At 39.6% G+C, this 13,518-nt stretch overlaps 1 protein-coding gene across 5 annotated transcripts in view; it reads right to left on the reverse strand.

Annotated features, from left to right (window-relative positions):
- The window catches only part of STXBP6 (syntaxin binding protein 6), a 239,630-nt gene that overhangs the window by 42,899 nt on the left and 183,213 nt on the right, over positions 1–13,518 (reverse strand). For all 5 annotated transcript variants that reach the window (XM_019655679.1, XM_019655681.1, XM_019655683.1 and 2 more), the window contains exons 3-4: positions 8,149–8,279; positions 6,575–6,740 (exon numbers count right to left, since the gene is read on the reverse strand). In XM_019655679.1, coding sequence (XP_019511224.1) covers positions 6,575–6,740; positions 8,149–8,279 — 297 coding nt within the window. The remainder of the gene's footprint in view (positions 1–6,574; positions 6,741–8,148; positions 8,280–13,518) is intronic.

Below are 13,518 nucleotides of genomic sequence, written 5' to 3' on the forward strand. Positions count from 1 at the left end.
TAAGAGCTGGCTTGGGATGCCAGAGGGCCCCAGTTCGGATCCCACATATGAGGGCCAGTGACACTGCCCTCTACAGCTAAGATGCTGAACAACAGCTTCAACCTGGAGCTGGGCTGCCATGAGTTGCCGTCATACATGCCATCTGTCATTGACCTAAACGTCATTATGTAGTGCATTAATGTATTATATTAATATAATGGGAGTAAGAATGGCCATATTCATCACCTTTCTTTTCATAAGAACCCTGTTATGATGTACATGTGTGCTCTATTTCATAATTTATTTGTTACCTCACCTTACACGTGCCCATGCCCCAGGCATTCACAAAGTGAAATATTTGCACACCTCACCCAGAGATGACACTGCATTGTTTGGAAGAAAAGCACAATACAAAATCACACTTTGAGTGCTGAGATTCTATTCCTTCCCAGGGGAATCCAGAGTAAAACCATTTGACTTTCCTTTAGCATACCAATCAGAGGGCCAGACTACCTGGATTCTAAGAGACCTCAGACATCTAGGCTTTCCCCACCATCTGAAGGGCTGTACATAGATGGGCAATACTTAAGAAATACCTTCGACGATGATGAAAATATATGGCACTTCAAAATAGCCTGTTTCATGGAAAAACAATATGCCACATTACAAATTCTGAACCTAGCTAACATTAACTAAAACTGTGTGGATTACATAATTGTTGCAAAAGGAGAGAGCTCATTGTGTATATATATCACAACTTCTTTATTCAATCATCTATGGAAGGACACTTTGGTTGTTTCTATGTCTTGGCCACTGTAAACAAAGTTTCAGTGAACATCGGAGTACATATATCTTTATGGATAAATGTCTTCAGATTTTTTGGTAGATACCCAAGAGAGGGATTGCTGGGTCATATATACACAATGGAATACTATTCTGCCATAAGAAAAGATGAAATAGTGCCATTTGCAACAACATGGATGGACCTTGAGATTATAATGCTAAGCAAAATAAGTCAGACAGAAAAAGTAGAGAACCATATGATTTCACTGATATGTGGTATATAAAACTGAAAACAACAAAAGAACAAGAAAAACAAATGAAGCAACAAAACTCATAGACACAGACAAAAGTTTAGTGGTTACCAGAGAGTAAAGGGGGAGAGGGGTGGTAGATGAGGGTAAAGGGGATCAAATATATGGTGATGGAAGAACTGACTCTGGGTGGTAAACACACAATGTGATATATAGATGATGTATTACAGAATTGTACACCTGAAATCTATGTAACTTTATTAACAACTGTCACCCCAATAAACTTTAAAAAAAGGAGAGAGAGAGAGAGCTCATTTCACTCTGCCCCTGTCTATCTGGAAACTGCTAAGCATCCTTTAAAACACAGTTCAGTAATCACTTTGGCATTATGGCATTATTTTATGTATGTTTACATCTGATGTCACCCCAGAAAGGTAAGTAAAGTCAGCAAAGATGCCTATTTTATTGTGGGATATTCACAGGCAGATGTGCTGAGTAAATGCTTGTGGAATCAATGCGGAAATGTGCACAAGTGGACCTCAAACAGTACAGGTGGGACTCACTGAAGGATGACTCATATAAAACAGGTGAAAAAATAAGAGGTTAATTGAATGAGTTAGCCAAGGGTGTTTGGGCTTAGAATGCGAGAAAAATGCTAGAACATGCTTTAGTTTGTACAGAACCTCACCTTGAGGAATACATTTTTTTTTCTGCAAATAATTTACAATACTTATTGAAAAAGAAAATAGGTTCATAAAGTATCTACTTTGTGGCTCTAACACAGAAGCCAATATCACTAAAGATTTCCACAATTCACAGTATTAGGTAAAAAAAAAAAAATAATAGTCCAACAGTAATCACTACAAAAGTTCAGTGTAAATAACGTCGCAATGGGGTGTCATGAGGGATTTGCTCACATTTTACTAAGAAGAAGGAAGAAAGCAAAACAACAAAGTCCCTCTTGGGATCTGGACCTATGGTAACATGCCCATTATCTAAACTGATGCTACTATTTGAGGCAGACTGTGTTTCTTTGAAATGAAGTAGTTGAAAGCAAGTCTCACTTCTGGGGTCTAAAGTTCTACACATGTGATTAACTCCTTCGAGGTATCTTTGAAGTACAAATATGTTATCACACTATAACAGTATAAAATCATCTCTGTTTACAATAAACAGACAGAACAAAGCTACCATCTCAGAAGTAAATATGACCTATATGAACCTAAGACTTCACTTTTAGGGCCCCCGTCATTCATGATGCCATGTCACACTTCAGCAGTCAGTCTGGCTCCACTCCTCTACCTGCAGTCTCTGTATTTTGCTTGGTAACTCAGGGACCCAAGCAACTAAATGAAGGGCTCTGCATTTTTGAAGGTGACCAAACTTGAATTAACTAAAAGAGAGGTAGAGTGGAGATTAGAAATGACCAAGGCTTGAGGACTTTGTCCTAGCTTACTGGTCCTTCAACTGTCCAGAGAAGAGAAGATGCTGACAGAGGCATGAGAAGAAACCACTGCTTCCCCCTCCCACTTGCTTAGAGCATTCTGCCCTAGTTTATGAGGGTTTTCATTCAGCCCACATGTCTCCAGGGTCCTATAACCAGCTTCCTAGTCTGTCCTCTGGAGATGAGGAACAACATTTCGAGAAGAGAATTTTAAACATGCCAAAGAATTCATTTCTGTGTAACTGACTCTCCCCAAGGGACAAAAGAAAAGCCTGTCACACGGCATATGCACAGTCAATACATAAAGGAGAAGAGCTGCATGGAATTGTTGATGCTTCAATGATAATCCTATTTGAACTGGTATTAAAGAAAGTGTGATTCAGTGGGAGTCAGGCAGACTGGCTCTCAGTGCTCAGATCTTGGTAAAGTCATTCAAAATCACTGGGCCTCAGTCTCCCCAAAGACAGGGTTGGACCAGGTGCAGATTACCCGAGAGGCCTGGCGAGTGGCCTAGGTTCCGTCATCTTCCCCACTCACTAAAATGGCCTCACTTTCATTTCTTTCATGTAATGAAGTTCTGATAAACAGAAACAAACAAAAAGCCAGTTGATTTAAAAGGTACCTGGTGACTCCATCATTCTTAGGACAAAAAAGTTTGCTTAAAAGTTATTATCTTAATTACATGTCTGTGATAAAACTAGGAAAAAAGTTAAAACTACTCATGATCTCTGGCCGTCTTGTCTTGCCTCTTGTTTTTAACACCTAAGAGTGTGCTGGCTAAAGTATTTCCAAAAATTCCTGCACAACTCTAGGGGACGCCATTCATACTACAGACGTCAATGGTGTTCCCTAGAGGGTGGCACTCAGTGGCCCCGAGGAAGGTGCTTTTAGAGCAGAGTGAGCCTGTGTTTGAATTTCATCTCTGCCACTTACTAGCTATATGACCCTTGGCAAGCTATTTCATAATCTCCCTGGTCCCATTTCCTTCTCTGTAAAATGGAGATGATAAATTGTATTTCCAAAGGCTGCTGTAAAAGCTAAATGAGATAACATATTAAGAATCTGGCGTAGGGCAGCAAACCAACACCAACACCCAATTAGTTCTCTAAAATCACAAAAGCTATCACATTTCACAGTAAACAATTGCATCTAGGACTTGTGGCTCACACTATAAGAAGAGACTAAAAGATACTGTGAAACTGGGAACAGATCTTACCTGAAGATGATAAAATGAAGATCAGAACATGGGGTAGGTACTTCACCCCAAAATTAAAAAGGTTAGAATATAGTGACCCCAAATCTACACAATTTTTAAGTCTTGGAAATATGATAACTGGCAGAAAGGAAGGCTAATCAGCATGCTAATTAATTAGGGTGTGTTGGTACAACTGTTATCAAGGATAAGCAACTGTTTAAATAAGATAGGCTGCACTCTTTAAGGACATATGTGCTGCCAACAAATTGCAGTGTGTTAATTCAAACTTTTCTTGCCTTCTTTAGGAATTCAGGACCAGACAACCTTTAACTGCACTAAAATTTTTATCTGATTCTTAAATTAAAAAAGTAATTAACCTATGCAATAAAGCTATGCCTTAGGGATTACAGATTCTGAAAATGATAGAACTGAAAGGGATTTTAGATATCATCTAGCCTAACCTCCACATATCACACTTGGGAAAATGGAGATCTAAAGAAGATGAGAGACACACCCACCGTGACAAAAGACAGAGTCAATTCTGGCACTTAATGTATTCTTTTTCCTACCACAGGAAGTCAAGCATTTCCCATACACATAGCAACAAGTTAACATTGGAAATATGGATTCCTGTCTCAAGTCTGCATAATTTGGGGCTCATGCGGCATTGGAAAACATCAGAAGGACTGGGCCAATGACTGACAGAAGCAGCTGGGCGGAACTGTGTGGGAAGGTCTGAAGATATTCAAGAAAGTAAGTGAACAGCATCCAGAAAGGCTGTTACAGATCTGCCAGTCTGGGATTTGGGGTTTGGGCATAGCAATCAGGGTCTATTAAGGGATCAAATATGGAACTACTCTCCATATTCAGGATGTACCACAGTGACCAGCACATACTTGGTATTTAGTACTTATTTGTTGTATGATTGGATGATGAACCAAGAGTGGTTTAAAGAATGAAAGGACCTGTTCCGAGAAAAGAAATGAGAGCTTCAGAGGCAACAGAGAAGAGGGACTGCCTAGTGCCACCCCTTAGGGGAGGAGGAAGAGAAGGATCACCCAACCTGTCCCTAACCTTAGCAGGAAGGAGGTGGCTCATTTCGTTTGCAACGACAGTGGAGTGAGTCTGCGGCCCCCTGGCTGCCACCTCACATTTCCAATCTGAGGAAGAGTAGTAGTTCCTGTGGCATTGCTTCTGTTTCTGGCCTGTCTGTGCTCAGGATGGAACAGGGAGAAGTGAAAGGCTCAAGGGAGTCTATCTCTAAGGGCAAAAGAAATTTCAAATCCACGTCACATTATTTTTAGAGTGCTAGCCAAGCAAGTTACTGAACATTCTGACACCGATGGGGAAACTAGTTCATAGCAGGTGCTTTACATTTTCATATCACCTTCTGTGGTCCTAAGCCTGGTACTCTTTGACCTTTTGCCAAGTCTGTTAGGGCTGGACTTTAAAAGCAGGATTCACTTGAAGAGCATTGATGACACACACATGACAGAAAGCTATACCACATTATATTTTCTAAATAGTAAGGGGTTAGTATTTGATATTCTCTTTCCTTTTTAACATCTATGTCTAATGCTTTTCACTTTTGTACTATAGGAGGTGGCCACTTTGGAGAAAAGATGCACCATTCATCACCTCTTATATATTTTTCTAGGACTAAATAGAGAAATTATAAAAGGACTCTACCTCAATGCCTAAGAAAGGCCTTTCAAGGTTCTTATGATATCAGCAATTTCCTGTTTAAGAGGAACACTAACACTTCCATGAATTATAAGCATCGGACAGTATCTTCTCCACACAACATCTAGGGGACTAATGACAAAATGACAGTGAGTACATCAGTTGCTAGGACAGAATAATGGAGTTCTGCCCCATGTTCATATGAAAGATACATACAGCTCAAAGAGAATATGTAATGTCTCTAATGTGACCTTCACTTGACATTTAAGATTAAAGTTGGTGTATTAAAAAAAAATTCTTTCACAACTAGGAGATCAGGTGAATGAAAAGGCCAATGATATAAACACTCTTCTTCAACTCACAGAGTGATTGGCAAGGCTTTCATATTTTTAGCACATTTTCAATTCCCTAAAAAGAAATGCCACCTAAAAGAAATGTGTTAAGTACCCTCTTAAATGTTTCTCATTAACTTGCCAAAACTGGTACTCACCCCTGAAGGCTGGTTTATAGCACTCATCCTAATTCGGCTCTGTACGCCATTCAGGGACTACATGTGAGATTAACTGCTATTTGAAAGAAAGGGACTATATCTGTAAGAATTTTTATATTAATACAGTAAAACCTTGGACTGCGAGTAACTTGGTTTGCAAGTGTTCCGCAAGACGAGCAAACATATCTAATACATTTTAACTTGGTAAATGGGTGATGTCTTGCAATACGAGTAGTTTGTTTCCGGAAAGAATTATGCTTGCAAACCAAGTACATTTTAACATGGCAAATGAGTGATGTCTTGCAATACGAGTAGTTTGTTTCTGGAACGAATTATGCTCACAAACCAAGGTATTCCTGTACTTGTAAAATACCTGGAGAAAAAAAAAAAAAGAAGGAAACAGCAAGCCAGAAACCAGGGTTCTGCAATGAAATTCTAAAAATGGTAGTAAAGAAACCCAACTGAAAGGTTTTTCTAATAGAGAAACAGGTTTGTTGTCATAGTACGAATAGTATTAGCTAAGTGGCTGATTCTTCTAAAAAGACTAGCTTTGGATAAGAGTGAAAACACACCACTGTGTCTAGATTTAGCATACAAAGAACTCCCCTAGATGGTTCTCACGCTGTCTCGCTCTGAGCATCTTGATTCTTTTTTTGTCATCTTGTCTTTACGCTGCGGAACAGTTAACTTTTATGTAAAAGTGAGTCTAAGGAAATGGGATGACGGAGGTCTCACAAATGCCCACTCACCTCCCATGATTTTGGATTGGCAGTTAATGAACTCCGGCTTCCTGTCCGTGAGGTACCTCTGGCAGGTGTGATGCAAGATCTGGAAGAAGGTGCATTTTTCCGAGGCTGTGCTGGCTACCCACTGGTCAAAAGCATTTTCAAACAACAAATCAAACTCTGCAGAGTCCTGGAAAAGACAGTAAAATAACTACTGATCTCAATGTATAAAAACTGCTGCTTCTAGTTTATGCCCAACAAAAGATTCATAAAGGCTAAAACGCCTTTCAGAATGAGGGTCCTAACCCGAAGGCTTACCTTAGCAGCCAGGTGTGTGGAGAACCCACCTTTCTCTGTTTATCAGGCAAACCCCAAGTCTTGCAGTATTTAAAGATGTCCTTAGAAAGTTAGGGTCACAGAAGTCCCGATAGCCTACCACACACTGACTTGTATCAGAATTCAGACGACATATTACCTTCCCAATTACTTGGAACATAATTCCTTCAGGTTCTCAGCATTGAACCATATTAACCTTGCCCCGAACCTTTGGTAGGAAAAGACTGCCCCTCATTATTTTAGCATATACTTACAATTTACACTTTACTTTTCCTCGTTATTGATGTTTTATATAGTGAATGTGTGTGAACAAAAGGGAATGTACTTTGAATAAATAACTCTACCATAAAATGTTTCTCATATTAAATACAATAGAATCCTAATACATAACTTTCAAGGTGCCATTTATTTATTTTTCTTTGGAGGGGTAAATAAACCACATCACTGGTGGCATTAGGAGATAAGTGAAGCTTGGATGAACATGGTTTTTCATATTGATAACCATGGACATGATATCTGAACTCAGCTCTTCCCACTTTGCTGACAAACATAGGACAGGAAGTAGCATTTCTTCAATATACATTCCCTTAGGTTCCTGCAACAAACATGATGAAGAGATTATAATTCCCCATAAGAAGAGCACAGAAATCAGAAAGTCTGAGTCACATAACTGAAATAGAGAAATAGTTCTGTTAAAAATGACTCAGGGGCCGGCCGAGTGGCGCGATGGTTAAGAACTGGCTTGGGACGCCAGAGGGCCCCGGTTCGGATCCCACATATGAGGGCCAGTGACACTGCCCTCTACAGCTAAGATGCTGAACAACAGCTCAACCTGAAGCTGGGTTGCCTTGAGTCGCCGGCGACGGCGTAGGCTGCAGCCCCTGTGGCAGTGGGTTGCCATGGGCTACCGTGTGTAGCCAGCGGCCAGCGTGAGCAGCCAGCAGCCAGCGTGAGCGGCCAGCAGCTGCAGTGAGCGGCCATCCAGAAGCCGGCGACTGATCTGCCTCTCCCGGGAAGAGCACAATGATGGTGCCAACTTGGGCCAGTGAAGCGACGTCCTCCACAACTAGACTGAAGAACAAAACAACAGCAACTTGTCTGTTCCCCTTCCCCGAATTCCCCAGCACTGTTCCCATCCCCCCAATTCCCCAATAAAAATCTTAAAAAAAAAATGACTCAGACAACCACCAGCACACCAAGGTCAACGGAAGAGTCATCATGTGAAGAGAATTCCTTTGCTTAACTCTGGACAGGTCACTCACCCGATTAGGATCGATGCCATTAACCTGGCGAAGCTGCTCAAGCATCCACTGTGATCTCCGCACAAACGACGTGGAGCCTTCGAACTGTTTGACCTTCGTGATGGACGCCTGTGTGGGTTTCTTATTTGTCACTGCCAAGAAAAACCACTCAGATTAGTGAGTGTGCAGGTTGCTTTGTTTCCTCAGTCAGTGGTGTTTCTATCTTACACCTACATGCATATGCAAAACGAGAGAGAGAGAAAAAATATTTATATACATATAAATACATAGATCTATCTATTGAGAGGATAAATATGTGTGTTTTTGGCGAAAGGTGAACTCAAAAGAAATAGGAGTCATAATCTCCACTCTCAAGCAGTTACAATACAATTATAATGGTAAGGGATGCTTCATTTATGTTTTCATCCATTCAAACTGAACACGACTTAACCGAACAATATCAAGCACCTTTTATGGAGGCTACAAGTGTCCAAAGACCAGCTTCAGGAAAGAAGCACACAGGGCTGACAGGCACCAGGTAGGGGTCATTGGGAAAGGCTTAATTTTTAAAAAAGGGGGAGGGGGTGACCAGTTCCCCTAGGGAACTGCAAGGCATATTTCTAATTTTATCATCCAGCGTAAACATCTCAGGTTTCAGTGATAAGAAGTAATAAGACCTCACTCAAAAAAAAGAGAACAATTTGGCTTTAAAACATCGTCCAATTTGTACCGAGTTTGCATCTGATTATGACTGTATGTGGCATTCTGGGTGCCCCTCCCCGCCGTCTCCCCATGAATTCCTGAGGTCACCACACCGCAGGACCAGGACAGTTCCTCTTCCCAGCCTCGGTCATGCTGGGATGGACAGCATCACCTCTCCCACAGCGGTCAAGCACCAGCCACCAGGAGAAAGTCACTTGGAATATTTCTACACCTGCTTACTTCATGATTTCGAGCCTCAAGGGTGGCGAGGTAATTATAAGGGGAAATTGTAAACTTTAAAAGAAATGATGCAATTAAAGGAGGAACCTGGAAAAGTGGAAAGCACGACTTGTCTTCATGAATGCAATCCTAATGAAACTGAATCAGTGGCGCACCCTTTCTTTGTTTCATATAACCCCACAGATTCTACATTTTCAAACAACTGTGCAGATGCTCAACAGATGGCAAAAGGAATCCTTGGGGGATGAAGGACAGAAAGCACCTATTCCAGTCATGGTTGGTGGTAAGAAGACTCTCCTTTGTGCATGCTGGAGTTCACTGCATTAATGTGTCTGGAGTCATGAAAGCAGGGACCAAGAGGTGAATGAAATGTGGGCACCCTGCTTTTAGGCCTGATGAGAATCCCTGTGGTTGCGGGACTGAAGATGGCTTATATGACTTCAGTACAATCTTATCTCTGCTCTCGACCAGAATTTAGCAAAATATATATCTTTTAATTTCAAATAATGCTTAGTTTTATTACCCATTATTTCAGTTATATTTGGCTAAAAGCTTCTGAACATTTCACACCAATTACACTTACTTTAAAAGGCATCATCCCCTTAAGACCCACAATCAGAGGAAATTTTATAGTCTTCTATTCACAAATGGCCTCTCTGGCCTACAGTTCCAAGTATAAGCCAGTGAAGTCCCATGAGGAATAACGATTCCACTAACTAAATTCAGGCAGTTTTACCAGTCTGCCCACGGCTCTTTCCATCCATTTAATTTAATTCATTGTTTTTTTGTGTGTCTCCTATGACACAAAGGAAGATCTAATAGGTTTTTCTGATAGTCGTGCTCTGCTCTTGCATTTTAATGTTAAAGGAAACAACACACCTGGAATATAGGCCAGTCCTAAAATGTGCTTAAAAGATTAAAGGATGCTTTTCAATAACAGGAAAACACGGGTTCCTGTATTAGACACACATCCCTAAACACAGCAAGAGGATTTCCTCCTTTGTTTATGTAAATCACATGACATTTAAGCAGCCCAGGAAACCTGATCATTCTCCTTGTAACTTCAGTTAAAGTGGTTAGGAACTCCTGTTTTTACTACTGGACCATTTATTTGAAATTAGTTTACAGCATTATAAAAGCTCAAACACAATGCATGATTGCTGTAATGATTGGCATGTGTAGGATTGACATTTTAGGAAGGCAAGTTCCCTTGGAAACTTATCACTGAAATAAGAAAGGCAGGAACCCCACCCACATGACGAATGCCCCACAGAACTGCTCTGTAGTGATCACACTTCTGAGGGGTCATTTTTAATGGAGGCAGTTACAACTCATTCCACCCCTGCCTCTTCCCCACCTGTTGGTTTATTCCTTGCCCAATTCTTGGAATCTGGGTAGTTTTCCTGGGAACTGAGCCTGGTTTGGTTTAATTTTTGTTTATTGTTATTATCTCCACCATATTGTTATTATCCCAGTTTCTATTTTGAAGCAGGTGCCTTAAAATTATATTATTACACACAGTCTACAGAGTTAAATAAAGCTTTTCCCCTCCTGAAATCAAAACACTTGCACAAATGCACCACTGCCAGGCTTTCTGAGTTCTGTGCTTGAAGAGTCATGAGTTAACCCCTTCCTTGTTTTGAGGTTTTCAGGGTCTATAGCTGGTATAAAATAAGTCAGTCAAATTCCAGGTATCTAATAAAAAATAGTAATTTATCTTCTTCCAAAGGAAAGCTAATTGATAGCATACCTTGAAAATGCAACCGAAAGACCTGAATCAGTAATATCATAGTGCTGTGTGTCCAACTACTGCCTACAATAGACTCCATATTCATTATTTTGCATAACTTTGAAGGCAATTCTGCCATTCCTTCAATATTCATGAGGAAAAGGCACGTATATAGGCATTTAAAGGGGTGGGATGGACATGATACTCCCAGGTAATACTACAACCACCACGAATCAGCCCAGTCCCCTGGTTCTCTTCTCCCACCGTATGGTTGTCTCTTGTTCACTATTCGGATTTCAGTTTAGATGTCAACCCCATAGAAAAAAAGCTTCTGTGATCTTTGTATCCAAGTAGGTTCCCCTACCATGTTAGTTCTTTCACTGAATTCTGTTCATTTCAAAACAGATTCATTTCAAGACTATATAAAATAGCCAGCATTTGCTTTTCTGATATATTTGTGAAGAACAAAAACCAAATTGCTATCAGGTCCATTTAGTCTAAACACGTAAAATGTGGATAAATCTCCACACAAGTCTTCTAAGCTACACCTATGAGCTTGGGGTGTAGGGGCCTATAAATGCACATAATAACAAGTTACATTTTCCGCAGCATTTGAAACTTTTAAAAATCTCTTTTACAAAGCTTCTGGCATAGAACGCGCTGACTTACCAAAGTAATGTTAATGAAGGGAAAAACTGCAACTTAAACAATGAACTAAAGAACTTATTGCTCTTTCCATTATAGCTTTTTGCCGCATTGTCAAATGCCACATTTTATTGGGTGTGAGATGCTCATTAAATAAGGATTAACTGAATCATTTTGTTCTAATAATTATTGTTGTGATTTTGACAATATCTTGAACTGCTATTTCCTTAATATTTCCCTTTAAATAAACTTGCTTTTTCACTTAAATAAGTTTATGAAAACAAACAAACAAACATATGTTAAGGCCATAAATAGATACAGCTCTGCTTACATTAAATAGAAAACAATGTAAAAAATATAACAGAAAAATTTACAAAAAATAAATAATGAAAAAACAAATGCTACTAATTTCAAATTAGAGAGTTGGCAGTGGAGGGTCTGGCATCTGATATCTTCCCTATGGTAAAATGGAGATAAGCAACTGTAGATAGGTGTTTAAAAACTATTACAACATAGATATTCTCCTAGATATAATCACAAAGCTTAACAGCAAATGGCTTCTCTAAGACCACTGCTTCATAAGCATTGGAACTCAATAAGTTTTGGCGTTCTCTAAACCTAATGTTTTTTCACTCATTCCGACCACTGGCACCCACTGCTCTCAATGATGTTATCAGCGGGAGGCAGAAGCATCTGGGCCAACCAAATCCAGGTCCTTCTGCTACCAGCTCTGATAAAAAGAACATGGTTTCCATGGCTGCACGCCTCCTCCTTCAGCTTTCATGTAGACTTGATCTACATCTCAGCTGTAGTTAAGAAGCAGTGATAGAAACTATTATGTTTGAAATATCATTACTCGAGTGGTATCTCCAGCTCATGAACAAATGGCCTAACGAGGTCTTTTAAAAAATGGTCCCTCCAGAAACATTGTACAAAAATAAGACACTTAGTCAAGGAGTGAAGACTGTCAGCCTTGCTTTTGCCCCATCAGAAAACTCTATTTAATTAAAAACCAATATGCCAGACAATAGCAAAGCACCATCTTAGATCAAATCTAGTCTTGCAGTGAGTCAGGAATTGGTGGAGGAGGGGACAAAGGCTGATGAGGAAAGGAAGGACAGAAATGCAAGTTACGCAAAACAGTAGAGGAGTGCACACTGTAAATGATTAAGAGGCTGATCTTCTATTTCTACATTCAATGTCTGAGAGATTGCTTGTTTTTTAAAAAAAGTCACACTCTCCCCTAAAACCTCATTATTCACAGCATCGTTTCTGTATTATTCCAAACAAGAAAATCAATTTTGCCTAAGATACAAAATACCTTCTAGTCTCAGCATTTAAATATTATTTAAAAGGAAATAGAATATAAACAAAATGATTACTCACTACCTCTAAAGCCTCTATCTCATTTTTCATAGGTATTTTTGCATACTTACTAACATTTGCAAAAACATTTTCTATACACATTAAACTCAGATTGAACCATCTTACAAGTTTATGTGGTCATTTCTATCTCAAAAAAAAAAAGGTGCTGAAGAACAAATTGTATCTACATAATTTGATGTTGAGGCTAGGCAGCTAAAATGAAGAATTTACCACACCTATGTACCTAAGATACCTTAAAATTTCATCATGCTTAATCCTAGCATTATCTTATAGCTAAGTGAAGGTTCAGGGTTTTGTGGTATGCCTTAGCTCTCTGCTCTACTGGAATCTAATAGTCAGGCATTTTGATTTCAACAAGACTGCTAATGAGAAATAAACAATTTAGAGCAAGGAAAAGAAGTGATGTCCACGTAGAATCTTACCAGGGCAGCTCTTTGGCTGTGTCAGAGGTGACTGACATGAAGGCTTAAAAACAAAATAAAACAAAAAAAAGAAAACCTCTGAAATGTGGTTCAGGAAATAAAAGCAAGATGTGGTGAAGAAATGGGCTAACAGGCCAAGGTGAGAAATGATTATTTGGAACTGGTTTCTTTAATGCTCCTCCAAAACTCTAACGTATGGTTCTTCTAGGTTCTTCTAGATTTCATAGCATCTATGGAGAAATAAATATCAGGTTGGAGTCTGCATCA

The sequence above is a fragment of the Hipposideros armiger genome, unplaced genomic scaffold (assembly GCF_001890085.2).
Source record: "Hipposideros armiger isolate ML-2016 unplaced genomic scaffold, ASM189008v1 scaffold_243, whole genome shotgun sequence".
In the NCBI taxonomy this organism is placed as follows: Eukaryota; Metazoa; Chordata; class Mammalia; order Chiroptera; family Hipposideridae; genus Hipposideros; species Hipposideros armiger.